The following is a 17,749-nucleotide window of genomic DNA, read 5'->3' on the forward strand; positions in this document are numbered from 1 at the left end:
TCCTTTGCATTTGTTCTTTTTGCGGATGCCGTGAGTGTATGTGTTTTCTGTGTGAGATTCGTTAGTATTGTCCTAAGGAGGCACCTGTAGGCAGTGAGACCGGACTCTCTCCTCAAGTGCAAAATGTGAATTTGCATTTTTACAGGGTGGTTCTGGAACATCCTTAATATTCATGAGAGAATATTACTGATTGGTCACTGAATCCCTTAAACCAGGGGAGCCCAAATCCAGTCCTGGAGGGCCAGAGTCCTGCACATTTTTGGGTTTCCCCTCATTTAACACACCTGATTCATCTCCTTGTGCTAATAACCACACAGCTCTTGAGCTGAATTATTTATGGTGGAACAGGGAAAGCACTTTGCTACACAGGGCACCGGCCCCCCAGGACTGGATTTGGACACCCCTGCTTTAGGTAGAAGAAACAGGCAGCACAAGTCGATGTTAACTGGCCAATGAGGTAGTGCCCCTCTCATAAATATTAATCAGCCAGCCAATCGTGTAGGGCTTCACTCATGGATATTAAAAAGTTCTGCTGATCCACGGTGCTAAAAGAAATTAGCGCCCGGGACACACTGGATGTGCGGCGGAAAATATCAAATTTCATTTCGGCGCCCATGTTAACAGATTAGAGCGGCCGCGTGCGTGCGCGAGATGCGGGGCTCACGCCGCGCGGTTACGGCGCAGCATCTACAGTCACGCGCGCGGTAAGCGGTTCTCTATGGAAGCGTATTGCATTCATCTGGGGGAAATTAATTCTGTTTTTCCGAATTAATGAGATAATAATCCCGTTTTTCAGAGCAATATTTTTCTGAATTAATGAAAACCTTCCTGTTTCTTATGATGCACGATCTGTGCCGGAATAATCGTTTATATCAGAATCCAGGTCCAAATGTTTATTAAATATCACTTTAAACGTATAATAATATTACTTAAATATTCTGTTATTGATGGCCATTTTCGAGCCGCATGCGCCAGAATTAGCGGTTTGAAGGAGAGACACTGACTTTAGTATTGATCTCTGGTGCCGTTTTGTGGTAAATATGCTTGTGATGAATATGTCTGATGAATGTCGCTGCTTTGTCATTTTTTAATTAAATTAATTAAGCTGCTAGTTTAGCTCGCGCCCCATTTTGGCGGCTCTTCCCACCGCCGTCGCGCGCCCACTTTATGTTTCATAAACTTCAGTTCCCGCTTCGTTAGGGGAAGCTGTGCTGTTTTTATATCGTACAGAAACATAAAGTACAGGCTGCCTGATGGGATTAATAATTCTTCCTCCTGCCTACAGACTCCTGCCAGCTGACGCTGGACCCCAACACAGCAAACAGACTCCTGTCTCTGTCAGGGGGGAACAGGAAGGTGACAGGGGGGGCAGAGCAGCCATATCCTGATCATCCAGAGAGATTTGACATCTGCCCCCAAGTTCTGTGCAGAGAGAGTCTGACTGGTCGCTGTTACTGGGAGGCTGAGTGGGATGGAGATGCAGCCTGGATAGGAGTCACTTATAAAGGGATCAGGAGGAAAGGAGGGAGTGACTGTGGGCTTGGAGACAATGACAAGTCATGGAGTCTGTACTGTAATACTGTTAGATACTCTGTCTGGCACAATGATAAACAGACTCTCATACCCATACGGCCCTCAGGCTCCCGCAGAGTAGGAGTGTATCTGGACTGGGGGGCTGGTGCTCTGTACTTCTACAGAGTCTCCTCTGATGGACTGACCCTCCTGCACAGATTCACCTCCTCATTCACTGAGTCCCTCTATCCAGGGTTTCGAGTTAATAGAAACTCCTCAGTGTCACTGTGATGTGTTGCTGGTTCTCCTGGCAAAAAGGTAAAATCTCTGCTTTTTAACCTTTATTATCCTTTTTACTCTGAAATGTACAGAACTGTGCAAAAGTCTCAGGCAGGCAAAGAAAATGATGTTTAGATTATCCTCCTGTTGGTGTAAAACTATGATATGATGCCTGTCAAAGTGTGTCAGCTTCGCCATTTCAGAACCTCTGCTAAAATCATCCCAGTATTTACAGCGACCGTCCAGTGCAGCCATGCATTTTTTGACTTGGCCACTAACACACCTCATACAGCTAGTCAATCTCTCACTGACTTTTTAAACCAATATATTTAATTATTTAATTGAGCTGTTGGTGAAATTTGACAAAATCATGGAACGGCTGAGGTGCCCCTGAGGAGAAGTTTGGGAACTGAAGCGGTGTTCATCTAGCCATCCAACTAGATATCAGTAACTTTTTAGGAAACAGAAGAAATTATTACTAGTTTTTATTGTGTTACTTTTAATTTGCAGACGTTCTAATGTTAAATTGTGTTTTTTGTTCTAAGCCAAAGTACATTTGCTACCCAGATAAACAGCTTTAAACATTTCTTTGGACTGCCTAAGACTTTTGCACAGGACTGTATGTTTGACAGAAAATAAATGCCTGTGTTCAGTGAGCTGAATAAACATGAAGAATATTGTTTTTTATACGTTTTCTCTCTGACTAAAATGTAATTAAATGTAATCCTGATTGGGGGGGGCTATCCCCTTCTCCTGTATATGTACATTTTATATATTATATATTTATGTCCATTTACTGTATTTCCTCCCTGTACAATGACAATAAAGGCTTTCTGTTCTGTCCTATTAATGTCCTGCTTCAGCGTCACCCAAAGCATAACTGAGTAACATAATGAAACCACAGTCTGCTGGATTAAGTTAAATTCACTGTATTACTGCAGCTGAACATAACTGACATAATGACAATGAAGCAATGTGTATAATAATCATTTAACTAGAGACATAACAGACTGAAAAAAACTGGAAAATATAATTATGTCCTGGTTCAGTAGATTAAAGTAAATAAAATTATTATTAATATATTTAAATAAATAAAGAAATTTGATTTGTTAAAAAATTAGCACCCTTGCCACCCCCACCCCCCAGTAATAGGTCTGGTTGCTCCCCCGTTGGACAGAACAGGCGGGTGCCCAGGCAGCCTTGCCACCCCCACCCCACTATAAAAGGTCTGCTTATGCCCCCGTCAGACAGAACGGGCAGGTGCCCAGGCACCCTTACCCCCCCCCCCCCCCCCCCCACTGTAAAAGATCTGGCTACTCCCCCGTAGGATAGAAGGGGCAGGTGCCCAGAGACCCTTGCCAGCCCCACCCCACTCTAAAAGGTCTGGTTATGCCCCCCTCAGACACGATGGGCAGGTGTCCAGGGTCCCTTACCTTCCCCCCCCACCTCACTGAAATAGGTCTGGTAGTTCCCCCGTCGGACAGAATGGGGAGGTGCCCAGACACCCTTGCCACCCCCAACCCACTGTAAAAGGTCTGGTGATGCCCCCGTCAGACAGAACGGGCAGGTGCCCAGGCACCCTTACCCCCCCCCCCCCCCCACTGTAAAAGATCTGGCTACTCCCCCGTAGGATAGAAGGGGCAGGTGCCCAGAGACCCTTGCCAGCCCCACCCCACTCTAAAAGGTCTGGTTATGCCCCCGTCAGACAGAAAAGTCATATGCCCAGGCACCCTTGCCACCCCCACCCCATTGTAAAAGGACTGGTTGTGCCCCCGTCAGACAGAAGAGGCAGGTGCCCAGGCAGCCTTGCCGCCCCCACCCTACTGTAAAAGATCTGGTTATGCCCCCATCAGACAGAACGGGCAGGTGCCCAGACACCCTAACCCCCCCCAACCCCACTGTAAAATAACTGGTTATGCCCCTATCAGACAGAATGGACACGTGCCGAGGCACGCTTGTCACCCCCACCCCACTGTAAAAGGTCTGGTTAAAGCCCCGTCAGACAAGACGGGCAGTTTCCCAGGCAACCTTGCCACCCCCTCCCCACTGAACAAGGTCTGGTTCTCCCCCGTAGGACAGAAGGGGCAGGTGCCCAGGCAGCCTGACAACCCCCCCACCACACTGTAAAAGTTCTGGGTGCTCCTCCGTCGGACAGAAGGGGCAGGTGCCCAGACATCCTTGCCACCCCCACCCCACTGTAAAAGGTCTGGTTATGCCCCCGTCAGACAGAAAAGGCATGTGCCCAGGCAGCCTTGCCACCCCCACCCCACTGTAAAAGGTCTGGTTATGCCCCCGTCAGACAGAATGGGCAGGTGCCCAGGCACCCTTGCCTCCCCAACACACTGTAAAAGGTCTGGTTATGCCCCCGTCAGACAGAAAAGGCATGTGCCCAGGCAGCCTTGCCACCCCCACCCCACTGTGAAAGGTCTGGTTATGCCCCCGTCAGACAACGGGCAGGTGCCCAGGATCCCTTACCCCCCCCCCCCACCACACTGTAAAAGGTCTGGTTATGCCCCCGTCAGACAAAAAAGGCATGTGCCCAGGCACCCTTGTCACCCCCACCTCACTGTAATAGGTCTGCTTACTCCCCCGTAGGACAGAATTGGCTGGTGCCCAGGCAGCCTTTCCACCCCCACCCCACTGTAAAAGATCTGGTCATGCCCCCCGTCAGACAGAACGGGCAGGTGCCCAGGCACCCTTTCCCCCCCCCCCAACCCCACTGTAAAAGGTCTGGTTATGCCCCCGTCAGACAGAACGGGCAGGTGCCCAGGCACACATACCCCCGCGACACGTATATCGAAAGACTGGAACAATATTGCTTAGCTAACAACATTGAAAATGAGAGAAAAGTGGCAGTCTACCTGAGTGTTATGGGCGCAAAGACATACAACTTACTGAGGAGTTTAACCGCGCCGCAAAAACCTGCTCAGAAATCGTTCAAAGATATAACCAAACTGTTGCAGGAGCACTTTAATCCGAGGCCACTTGTTATTGCAGAGAGATTCAGGTTTCATAACCGAAATCAGCAAAAGAACGAATCAATTCCCAACTACATGGCAGAGCTCAGGAAGCTCGCAGAACATTGTCAGTTTGGCGCGGGCTTGTCTGACGCACTCAGACAGGCTTGTGTGCGGTATGCATAACGAAAGCATACAAAGACGACTCCTAACCAAAAAAGACTTGACATTAGCCAAAGCATTAGAAATTGCAGTGGCAATGGAAACTGCCTCAAGGGATGCATCACAGTTACAAAAGAAAATGACAAGTGAGACTCATAATGTTAACAAATTCTCAACCAAGCCAGTCAAGGCAGCTGTATGCTTCCGATGTGGGAAAAGTTCTCATGACCAAGCAGACTGCTGGTTTCGTGATAAGAACTGTAAACACTGTAATAAAAAGGGCCACATACAGAGAATGTGTAAAATGAAGCAAAATGAGGAAAAACAAAGATTCCAAAAAAGAGATAAAAGGGTGAATGAAATGAATGACACCGATACAAGTGGTTCAACCTCAGATGATACTGACACAGGGTTGAGGCATATAGCACTCCATTCAGTGTCAGGCAGTGATAAGAGGATGATATGGGTGACCCCAGAGATTGAAGGAAAGAAAGTAAAAATAGAACTAGACACTGGATCAGCACTTTCTCTTATATCGCTGAAAGATTACAAAGAGAAGTTTGCAAATATTAAATTGAAACGTACACCACTGTTACTGAAAACATATACAGGAGAAAAGGTGGCACCGGTGGGAAAAATTGAAGTCAAAGTGAAATATGAAGACAAAATGAAAACTTTGGATTTGTATGTGCTGCAATGCGGAAGTGTACCATTATTTGGACGCGACTGGCTGCAGATGATTAAGCTCAATTGGCAGTCTATTAAGGTAATGCAGCCCATTGAGAATGAAAGCCGTAAAGCCACACAGGAAGAGCTGAAAATTTTACTTCAACGGACAGCATCAGTCTTCCAGGAGGGCATAGGAACTTTAAAACACATGAAAGCACACCTCACAGTGGATGAGCGTGCCTCAGCCAAGTTTTTGAAAGCTCGTCCTGTCCCCTATGCGTTGCGTCCAAGAGTAGAGACAGAACTAAAGTGACTAGAGGACCAGGGAATTTTGTCCAAAGTTGAATGGTCAGACTGGGCAACACCAATCGTACCAGTTGTGAAGAAAAATGGCGCGATAAGGCTATGCGGCGACTTTAAGGTAACAATCAACCCAGTTCTCCATGCAGATCAATACCCGTTACCACGTATAGAAGACATTTTTGCTTCATTAGCTGAAGGGCAACATTTTTCAAAGATTGATTTGGCTCAAGCATATTTACAAATGGAAATGGATGCTGAATCAAAAAAGTACCTAACAATTAATACCCACAAAGGCCTCTTTCGGTACAATCGGCTAGTGTTTGGTACTGCATCCGCGCCTGCGGTGTGGCAGCGTGCTATCGATCAAGTGCTACTTAGATGACATTATTGTGACAGGTCATGACGACAGCTCCCACTTGGCTAATCTAGAGGCTGTCCTAATGAGGCTAGCTGAGTGTGGACTTAGAGCCAATAAGGACAAATGTGAGTTCTTTAAAGACTCCATTGAGTACTGTGGGCACAGAATAGACAGAGAGGGTCTCCACAAATCACGAGACAAATTTGATGCCGTCCTGAAGGCTCCAAAGCCCACCAATGTTTCCCAGCTTCGCTCATTTTTGGGACTGGTCAATTACTATCACAAATTCCTGCCAAATTTTGCAACTGTGCTTCATCCATTGAACAGCCTCCTACAAGCAAAAGTGACTTGGAAATGGACAAAGAGTTGTGACCTGGCATTCCAGACTGCGAAAGAACTTATCCCATCCGAAAAAGTCTTGACTCACTGTAACCCAGATTTACCTCTTCGCTTGGCTTGTGATGCCTCGCCATATGGCACAGGTGCTGTCCTTTCACACAAAATGCCGGACGGCTCTGAACGCCCTATTGCCTTTGCATCCAGATCTTTATGTGCTGCTGAAAAGAACTATGCACAAATTGACAGAGAAGGGCTTAGCCTTGTTTGGGGTGTCAAGAAATTCAACCAATACCTATATGGCAAATGTTTCACATTAATTACAGATCACCAACCCCTAGTGGCCATTTTTAACCCTAGGAAATCTATTCCGGCTATGACTACAGCACGTTTGCAAAGATGGGCATTGTTTTTAGGAGGGCACAGATACGTGATTGAGTACAAAGGCACAACACGGCATGGTAATGCTGAAGGAATCTCTCGTTTACCATGTGAACCTGAAGTCAATGCCACTGCAGACCCAGCTGAGATGTTCCATGCAACCCTTCTGGAGAACCTACCTATCACAAGCGCACAGGTCAAACAGGAAACATCCAGAGATCCAACTATGGCAAAGGTCTTTGAGTTAACTGTGAAGGGGTGGCCTGCCAAAAACACAGTGGCCTTGCCTGAATACTTCAGTCGACGCGAGCAGTTATCCGTGTGTCATGGGTGCAAGTAAAAAGGGTACAAGAGTTGTTGTGCCACCCAAGCTGCGATCCCGAGTCCTGGGAGCACTTCATGATGGACACCTGGGTGTGGTAAAAATGAAAAGTCTTGCAAGAAGCTATATATGGTGGCCATGCATTGATCAACAGATAGAGGAAATGGCCAAATTATGTCCTGAATGTCAGCAGACGCAAAAACAGCCTCCATCCGCCCCTGTCCACAGCTGGGAGTGGCCAACTGCCCCTTGGCAAAGGATCCACGTGGACTACGCTGGGCCTTTCCTAGATCGTATGTTTCTTGTGGTGATTGATGCATATTCAAAGTGGCCAGAGGTCTTCATATTGAGAAATGCCACAAGCACAAAAACAGTGGAACTACTCCGCACACTGTTTGCAAGAACAGGATTGCCTGAACGACTTGTCAGTGACAACGGCAGTCAATTCACATCCGAGGAATTTCAGTCCTTCCTCCAGAGAAATGGCATCAAACACACCACAGCAGTACCTTACCACCCCGCCATGAACGGGCTAGCTGAACGATTTGTTCAGTCATTTAAACAGTCAATGAAAACAATGTCAAATGCTCAAGTGTCACTACAAGAGAAGATGGTAAATTTCTTACTTGCATACAGAAATGCTGACCATACTACCACAGGTCAAGCTCCTGCTGTTTTGTTCATGGGAAGAAGACTGAGGTCACATCTTGATTTGCTAAAGCCTGACCTGCGTAGAGATGTCATGCAAAAACAATCCATCAAAGCAAAGACTGGTCATGTTAAAAACTTTGTGATTGGACAACAAGTTCTGGCAAGAGACTACCGTCAGTCTAAGCAGAAATGGCAGCATGGTGAAATACTGTCCAAGACAGGCCCTCTAACATACACTGTGAGAGTTGGGGAAAGTGTTATCTGGCGTCGACACGTCGATCAATTGCTGGAAGCAACCGCTCAACGTTCAGCCAATAAGAGCACAGAGGATGACCTTCATAACCCTGAGGACTCTGATGAGCTCGTGTGCACAGCCTCAGAGCCGCCGCCTCCCGATCATGGAAATGCTGCACTGGTTAATGCGGGTATTCCTGAGGTTCCTGTTCAGGGCTCTGATGAGCTCGTGTGCACAGCCTCAGAGCCGCCGCCTCCTGATCATGGAAATGCTGCACTTGTTAATGCGGGTATTCCTGAGGTTCCTGTTCAGGGCTCTGACCCTCACGAGAGACGCTATCCTGAAAGAGCTCATCATCCTCCCCAAAGACTGGACCTATAGAAATGCATTGCGTTGTTTTTGCCATGTTTAATGAGTGTTAGGTGTGTTAAGTGTTCAGCACGAATGTCGAAGTGTTCAGGACTATTTGGTTGTAATTGTAAAGTTGTAATTGCCAGTACTGTAGTTGTGGGGTATATTATTGTTTCGTTTTCCTTTTATATGAGATAGACATCAATGCTGTAAGGGAGGAAATGTTATGTTCACATTAATTATATAGGAACTACTTTTCTGGTATGTACCACAATAATTAACATACAGACTGGCTAGCGTAGGAATACGCAGAGTTAGAGAACTATATAGTCCTACACTGAGAAGTGACATGCGATGCAGTACAATTCCGAGTAAAGACATTGCTAACTTTACTTTGGTGTCTGTTGGATGTATGTTGTGAAAGTGAGAAACACAACAATGTACATTCAGAGCTTCCCGATGTCACAGTGGAAGGTGTACATGATGTTGCTCCCGGCTGTGTAGCAATACCATGTAATGCAGCGCGAACACCTGCCAAAACTGCACGTTCTATGGCCTCTAAGTGAGCAGAATTCGCCATGTTGTCCCGCATCAGCCCTAACCTGCGCTCTCATTGGTACCGCCCATTTTACACAAATGGGCGTGGCTAATTTGCATACGTTCTCAACATTTAGATTTAACATTTATATTTAAGTTTTATATTTAACATTTATATTTATATTTACATTTAACATTTATATTTATATTTAAGTTTTATATTTAACATTTATATTTACATTTACATTTATATTTAACATTTATATTCACATTTACATTTAACATTTACATTTAATATTTATATTTAACATTTACATTTAATATTTATATATAGACAAACCATTTATATTTACATATGATAAACAATTTTGAACATAATTTACACAGCAAAAAAACCTGATAATCCACAACACCATTGACTTCTAGCTAAATGTCAGAAAATTGCACTAAATGTTGAAAAAGTGGCAAGTACAAAAATGTTTGCTACCTTTACAATCAGTGCCCCATACCAACAAATTCCAATAACCGCTTATCCAGTACAGGGTTATGGGACACACACATCACAGGAAGCACAGGGCACAAGGCAGAGGCACCCTGGATGGGATGCCAGTCCATCACAGGGCAAACACTCCCTCACATGCTGAGGACAATTTAGTGACACTAATTCACCAAACTGCATGATCTTGGACAGCAGGAAGAAACCTGAGGAAACCCACAGGAACACGGGGAGAATATGAAAGCTGTACATGCAGAACCAGGAGTGGGAACCACACCCACAAGCCTGGAGGTGTGAAGTGAGAGCAGCTGGTCTGAAGTCCTGAAGGGAGCTGGAGCGCCATTTCTTTGGAACAGTGTGGAGCCGTCCTGCATTACTGCTTATCCTGTACGGGGGGGTGGGGAGCCTGGAGCCTGTCCCAGGTGGCACAGGGCAGGGGACACAATGGACAGGATACTAGTTTATAGCAGAGCATAAACTCACACATACAGACTCACACTAAGGGCAGCTTAGAGATCCCAATCGGCTGATCACGGTTTCATGTTCTCTAAAGTAGGAGGAGAAAGCCCACATTGGAAGAACATGCAGACTTCACACATACAGCAGGAGGGACAGGAAACAAGCCAAGAGACAGAGGTTATACCCCGAGACCCCACACCCCCCACAATCACACATACTGTTAGGATTTATGTAAAAGTTACATTTTAATGCTACAAAATTATGACTGACTATGAACTTCATATTCCAGAACTGTGTTGGGATCTATGCTGACTGTAAGAATGTTACCTTACAGGATTTACCCGTTTCTGTGCCCTGTACCTACAGTAAGGAGCTGGGATCTCTGCTCCTTCAAAGCAGACAGACTCACTCACATATGATTACAGTTCTAGTACATAGCAGATACTGTTGCTGAAAGTGGTGAACAAGTGAGGCAAATATAACAATGCAAACATGCTGCTGTCAAGGTGCTGCCTGGGCACTAGTGCAGCTAGGCTGGTATTTCTGGGCTCCACAGACATCACTGGTGGTTGGTGTCGTGGTCACCGGGGTGAAAGACTCGTGCAGCAGGTGTTTCTCAGACAACAAACAGGGACTTACTGGGATCAGGATGGGAGGCTATGGAACCGGCAACACATAAGGCACAACATCAGTGATCGAACTGGGGAACACAGGACCAGGAAGCACTTAAATGGAGGACTAATGATGGAAGAGACTGGAGACAGCTGGGAGTGTTTAACACGAGGGCTGGAACGAGACGTGAGACCAACAAGCAGCAAACATGGCCTGTTAGAGCCACGTCAGGGAGGAGGCGGGACATTTAATTTCATTTTTATATAGTGCCTCACAGAGTCGTCCCAAGGCACTTTACATAGATGTGTAGTCATACATTACAACATCATTAAAGAGAGTGATACACAACGGGAAAAAGGAAAGAAAGATATTAAATAAAGAAAGCCAGATGACAACGGAGGAGAGGAACCAAAAAACCCCAAGTAAGGAGAAAAAAAGACCTCTGGGGGTCCATGGACAACTGGCTGCCCAACCCCCCCGGCAGACTAATATTACTGAGAACAGAAAAGAGTGGAGCTGCTTGCTAAAGGCCAGGTGTGAGGTGTGATTAAAGTCTGTCAATAAGCCTGTTCTCCACGCTGGCCTGTGTAGGGTGACACTCAAGGCTGCACCCAGGATGACACAGTTAGCAGGTCCAATTCGCAGTGTCACCCCTCCATGGGACAGAACCAGGACTCCAGCTCAGATGGTGCCCCCCCCCCCCCCCCCGGGCAACACCTGGAAATGTGGGGAGGCAGAGAGCATGGATGGTCAGAACATGCGTTGACCCATAAATGGACAAGCATAGTGGATAAGAATGGCATTGCTTAATGTGACAGTACCCCCCCCTCCCCCCAACCCACCAAAAGCATGCGCTCCGGCCATGAAGTCCAAAGGGGTTAGACAACAGGGATGGAACCAGACTGGACTCTGGACTAGACAGGGGACGACAGAACAGATGGTAGACAGGACAAGACCAGACAAGACTAGACAGAACACTAGACAGACAGCAACACCAGACATAAGAGCAGTTGCAGGACATCACTAAGGACATGGAGCGGATAAAGGAAAAGCTAGGAACCACAGGTACAGCAGTCCTGTCAGACCCCAAAACAGGACGGAGAGGTGGAGGGTCAACAAGAACAGGGGCACAGGATGCACAAGACAAGGAGAGATACAGGCGGGACAGAGCAACAAGACAAACACTGAGGCACAAAAAGGAATAACATGGGGCATCCAGGGAAGCCAGGTGAAGACTCGGGGCTGGGGACCCTCCTAGGCCCCTTTCCAGGTGAGGCTGAACTCTGCCGAATCACAGGACCAGAGGGTCTGGGGGGGCCAGCAGGGCTGGAGGACGTGAGGGGTTGGGAGGTGATGAGAGAACCGCAGAGCAGTAGGGCAGCAAGGAGACAACAGGACAGGAACAGGAAGATGACAAGGGACATACAGGGCAAGAGCAGAGACTGGCAAACCCTCTCTGGGAGACAGACATTCTGCCTGCCGCTTTCTTGGACTCCTGTTGATACTGGTGACCACCCAAGAAAATGGGACCAGAGTAACCGGAGTCTGGGATGAAGGAGGGACCACGTACCAGGACCCAGGGCAGTCCAGCAGGACATCCTCTGGATCCATCTTCTCTGGGCTGGTGGCAGCCTGCAGGCATGTGCCCATGGGACGTCAGGATAGAAAGTGGGCACCAGCAGGCCGTCAGGAGATGAGGTGGGCACCGGCTGGACGTCTGGGGACATTGAGGTGGGTGCTGGCCAGGCATCAGGGGACAGAGAGGTGGACGCTGGCCTGACATTATGGAGCAGTGTGGCAGGTGTCGGCTGGTTACCAGGGAACCGTGTCAGATTCTATGAGAAGCCTAGAGGCAACCAAGCCTCACCTGTGTTGGACACTGTGGGTGCGGCCTGAGCGGCCCTCTCTGGGCCGGGAGCCTTAAGTGCGGATGTAACGACTGCAACGGCTGGCTCTCCTGGGCCAGATACTGTAGATGCAGTGTCTTTCAATCACAAGTGCGCTTCCCTAACCATTAAGTCACCACTGCTCACTACTATGTGTACTACTAAAAGAGGCAGTAGGGTCTTGTCCAGCCAGCTGACAAAACGTTTCCACATTTAATTGGAACGAAGGACGGTAGGAAACATCTGTATTGTGTGCAGACTTCCAATAAAACCTTGTTGAAGCAATATCCGACCTCTACTGTGGTCCAGCACTCTGACAACCATAGAACTAGGAGTGAAGCCTGTTCTTCTGTGCTGGAGAGCTTTGGGGAGCATGTTTTGGCGAACAGGGGGATCACAGTAAATCCCAGAGAAGCGTCATGTTGTCAGACTTCAAGTGACAATGAGGACGCAGGTCGCCCTACGGCAAACGACATGGAGACGGCGGGCTCCTTTTCTCCAGAGCACCCCACCTCTGCGGGGTTCAGCACACTCACTCCATTCCAGAGGGCCCTGAGGATCTCCGCTATAGCTGTCACACCCTCCACCTGGGAGTCCGGGGAGAGGGCGGCTATGCCCTCCGTCAGAGATGGGCCATTCTCTCTGGGGAAGATGTACTGCGGCCTGAACCAGCGACATTAGGTATGCTTGACACAAGCAGCAGTGATCGGCTGCAGGGACCTGGGGAACCTACTGGGGCTTGTCGAGTTCCGTCAGTCTGATGGGTGCCAGGATGAACGACTCTGGGAGCAGGTGTTGTCAGACAATAAACTGGGATTTACTGGGATCAAGATGGGAGGCTAGGGAACGAGCAACACGGAGGGCACCACATCAATGGGGAACACAGGGCCAGGAAGCACTTATACAGGAATAACAAGGCAACAGACTGGAGGTAGCTGGGAGTGTTTAACATGAGGGATGGAACGAGACGCGAGACCAACGAGCAGCAGGCATGGCTTATTAGAGCCACGTCAGGGAGGTGGCAGGACATGACGTTTGGGGCTATGGTTAGGGTTAGGGTTAGGCTTAGGTTTAGGGTAAAGTGTTTGTGGCAGAGAGCGGTCAGTAGTACAAGGACACGACTATGCCACCTGGGGAATTTCACCACAGGAAAAATTACTCTAAATTAAGAGCAGACAAGTTCATTTACCGAATGGAGCTGGAGACGTGTTTGTACTATTAACAGTTTGATGAAAATATAAAACCAAGAAACAAGACAAGCGCTTTAGCATCAACGACGTTAAAAAATTAACCAGCAACCAGCCTTTGGCCACTGGCTGACAAAACCCAAGCAAGAAACAGGTGTCCGGTGAAGTTGATCAAAAAGGGGAATGGAGTCCCCTAAACACACACACACACACACACACACACACAACTGCCCCACCACACTGATCCCCACACAACTATACTGCACACGGTGAAAGTGTGAACACCACCACCCCAGACCAATCAAATCTTAGTCAGCCAGATCAATAGAGGCAGCCACTGGTATACAAATAAACGGAAAACAAAAAGAAAATACCCCAATCTAACCAAGAATCTGAGTGTTGAAATCTATGAAGAGTGCAAACAATGAGTACCAGAATACAGGCCGTCACTCTGCAGCAGTCCCATACAGAAAGAAAGGGCGGCCTAAAGTCTGTTAAGTCGCAAAATTAGGGAATGAAACAGCTCCAAATGCAGGAAAAGGTGCGGCGATCCTTGTCCAAGGTTGCAGTGATGAAGTGCTGCCACCTTCTGGGAAAACGATGAACAGATTTTGAGATTAAGAACATGTATGGTTTTCTGGTGGGTGGCATGGTGGTGCAGTGGTTAGCACTGTTGCCTCACACCTCTGGGACCCAGGTTTGAGTCTCTGCCTGGGTCACATGCGTGTGGAGTTTGCATGTTCTCCCCATGTCGTCGTGGGGTTTCCTCCGGATACTCCGGTTTCCCCTCACAGTCCAAAAACATGCTGAGGCTAATTGCAGTTGCTAAATTGCCCGTAGGTGTGCATGTGTGAGTGAATGGTGTGTGAGTGTGCCCTGCGATGGGCTGGCCCCCCATCCTGGGTTGTTCCCTGCCTCGTGCCCATTGCTTCCAGGATAGGCTCCGGTCCCCCCGCGACCCAATATAGGATAAGCGGTTTGGAAAATGGGTGGATGGATGGATGGATGGATGTGCAGCAAAGCACACATGTTTTTTTCTGATGGCTTAAACACATTTTTGTAACTACTGGCTATTTTGCAAAAACTCTTCACACAAATAAAAAAACCACCAAATCAGCAAAACATTGTAGGTCTCTTGCAAAAACTAATATATCCAGCTTAACTCTTCAAACCTTTGTAAAAATGGTATTTTTGTACCAATCAGTTAACACAAACCATCATCTTAATAACCAAACAATGCACCAACTACACACTGATGGTAGGAACGGAAAACACATCTGGCTTTTGCTTTCTCTGTGCACAAGGTATGTCAATTTGAGGTCATACTTTTCTCATAAATAGTTCTGTAAACACAATTCAAGATTCAAATTTCAAGTATGAATGTTTATTCACATGCATCAAAAGAAACATAAGACAACATACAATTTCACTGAGAGAGAGAAAAAAAATCATTCTTGTCGTCTCTTTGGGTCCGGCCACAGAATTTCATCAACATCACATGCAATGCTTTCTAGTCCAAGGCACCGGGGAAACTCTCCTGGAGTGCCTTATCCTGGCCTGACATGATGCCTGGTCAATATCCTCGCATGCCTCCTCCATTGCCTGTAAAAGAGCCATGCGTTGATGGGGATGACGGTCATAGACCTTCCAGCACCAGGCAGAGAAGAATTCTTCAATCGGATTCAAGAATGGAGAGTAAGGCGGGAGGTTGAGTACAGTGAAGAGTGGGTGACTGTAAACCAGTTGCGAACTAAAGCAGTCCTATGGAAACTAATATTGTCCCATATGATGACATAACTGGTCTGTGAACATTAGTGAGCATATGATGTAGGCTGTCCAAGAATGTAATAATGTGTGCAGTGTTACATGGGCCCAGGGTTGCATGATGGTGAACAGCACCGTTCTGACTTATAGCTGCACACATAGTTATGTTACCACCACGCTGTCCTGGGACATTGGTTATGGCACCGTGTCCAGTAATGTTCCTGCCATGCCAACGCGTTCACTGTTTCTTTCAAAAGGGACTCTGTAAATGTGCTTCATCCTGATTCTGTTGCATGCCAGTACACGAGATAATGCAGAGATGCTCACATTGTTCATGTTTTGGGAGGTGGTGTCATCCTCTATTATACGCTGCTGTATTTCTCGTAGCCTAATGGATTTATTTGTGATCACCATATTAACTATATGTGTCTCGTTCTTCAGTGAACATTCTTCCTCTGCCCCCAGATTCTGGATGTCTAGCAGGTCTGTAGAGTAACCTTTTCAGTTTTTACCTGTACAGCATTGTTGTGTTTCTCATTAGAGTTTAGTACTATTACAAAATGTACTGTGAAGTAACTGTACTAACCGATTCTCATTTGGAACCGTCCTTATGATGCCTGCTACAGCGTAGCGGCTCAGGTCAGGCTGAACCCGTTTGCCAGCTTCCCTCAGGGTCATTCCATGGTTGATCACATGATCCACTGTTGTAGCTCTGATGACATCAGTTATTATATTTCTTCTTACCCTTCCTCCTTCCTCTTCATCTCCTCATCCTCTAAATTCACCTCATAGTCTTCATCCTCTTCCTTGCCCTTCTCTAATTCTCACTCTTCTCAGTCTTCCTTCTCCCTTCTGTCACGCCCGGCTCGTCCGCTCCTCCTGTGTGCCACGCCCCCTGCTTACCCACGTGTGTTTCCCGGATCGTACCCAGCTGTTTCCGTTTGCTTTCAATCAGTCTTGTGCATTTAAGTCCTGGTCTCCCCAGTTTTCCTTGTCTGTCATTGATGTTAGTTGGCGTTACATGTCTCCTGCTCCCTGTTTATTGATTAAACCCTCGTTAATCCCCGTATTCCACCTGCCTGCATCCTGCTTACCCGTTTTCCCGCACGATCGCCGCTTACCTCCGCGACTGATCGTGACAGAATGACAGACCCAACAAAGAAAAGGAGACGCAGGGGAAGGCGAATCCCGGAGGCATCGCCGGTTTATCTGGGCGCCTGCTCGCTCTCCAGCCCCGGGCTCCCTCAGGAGGAAGAGCAGGAGGAGCTCGTCCTGGGTCCCGACCTGGGACCGTACGGTCTGGGTCCCTGCTCCTTGGTAAGGCTCTGGGCTCCGGATGAGGAGGAAGAGGACGGGTCCTTCGTTTTCCCAGACCTGGAGCCCCTCCTCACGGAACAGCTGCCGCCCCTCGAGCGGTGTGATTACCGGCCCGAGCGGCTGACAAATTGGGGAGGGAGAAGAGCGGTGAGGGACGCCATCCCACGTGTGCCCCGGCGTCTTAAAGGGGCCACGCCGGTCTCTGCAGCAGCGACCCCGGAGGGGATCCCTTTGTCTCTGCCTGCTGCAGCCCCCCAGCCTAAGGCGCCCTCTTCGCCGCTGCCTCTCCCATGCGCTGCGCCCCAGCTGGAGGTCCCGAGTGAGCCCCTGGCCATCGCCGATCGGTTCTTTGCCCTCCAGGGGCTGTACTGGAGGGTGATGGAGGAACCTGCTACACGGGGCTCCCCGGAGGGGGAACAACTGGCCGCGCAGCTGGGGCAGGATTTCGCCACGTTCTCCCCTACCTCGCCTCTGAGAGACCTTGAGCGGTTGGCCGAGGATCTCCGGAGGCTGATCTCGCTCCGGAGAGCAGTCCCTGCGCCCCCACTGCAGCCACCTGCAGCTCCCGGGCAGGCGCCCCCACTGCAGCCACCTGCTGCTCCCGGGCAGGCGCCCCCACTGCAGCCACCTGCAGCTCCCGGGCAGGCACCCCCACTGCAGCCACCTGCAGCTCCCGGGCAGGCGCCCCCACTGCAGCCACCTGCAGCTCCCGGGCAGGCACCCCCACTGCAGCCACCTGCAGCCCCCGGGCAGGCGCCCCCACAGCCTGCAGCTCCTGTCCCTGACCGCGCTCCTGTCCCTGACCGCCCTGCAGCAGCTCCAGAGGCGCCCCCTCCGCCTGCAGCTCCAGCTCCAGTGGCGCCTCCATGGCCTGTCCCTGACCGCGTTCCTGTCCCTGACCGCGTTCCTTTCACCCTAGTCCCCGAGGTGGTCCCGGACGACTCCATCTTGGCTCCTCCCTCTTCGGAGGTGGAG

General features: G+C 48.6%; 1 protein-coding gene across 4 annotated transcripts in view; it reads left to right on the top strand.

Moving 5' to 3' along the window:
* The window catches only part of LOC125721414 (NACHT, LRR and PYD domains-containing protein 12-like), a 269,652-nt gene that overhangs the window by 31,638 nt on the left and 220,265 nt on the right, over positions 1-17,749 (top strand). Inside the window, exon 12 of one of the 4 annotated variants that reach the window (XM_048997302.1) lies at positions 1,286-2,637. The exons of the other annotated variants lie outside the window; for them this stretch is intronic. Within the exon in view, the coding sequence (XP_048853259.1) occupies positions 1,286-1,803 (518 nt within the window). The 3' untranslated portion in view covers positions 1,804-2,637. Of the gene's footprint in view, positions 1-1,285; positions 2,638-17,749 lie in introns of those variants that run through there. 4 annotated transcript variants of the gene reach the window in all.

This window comes from Brienomyrus brachyistius, unplaced genomic scaffold, assembly GCF_023856365.1.
Source record: "Brienomyrus brachyistius isolate T26 unplaced genomic scaffold, BBRACH_0.4 scaffold33, whole genome shotgun sequence".
In the NCBI taxonomy this organism is placed as follows: domain Eukaryota; kingdom Metazoa; phylum Chordata; class Actinopteri; order Osteoglossiformes; family Mormyridae; genus Brienomyrus; species Brienomyrus brachyistius.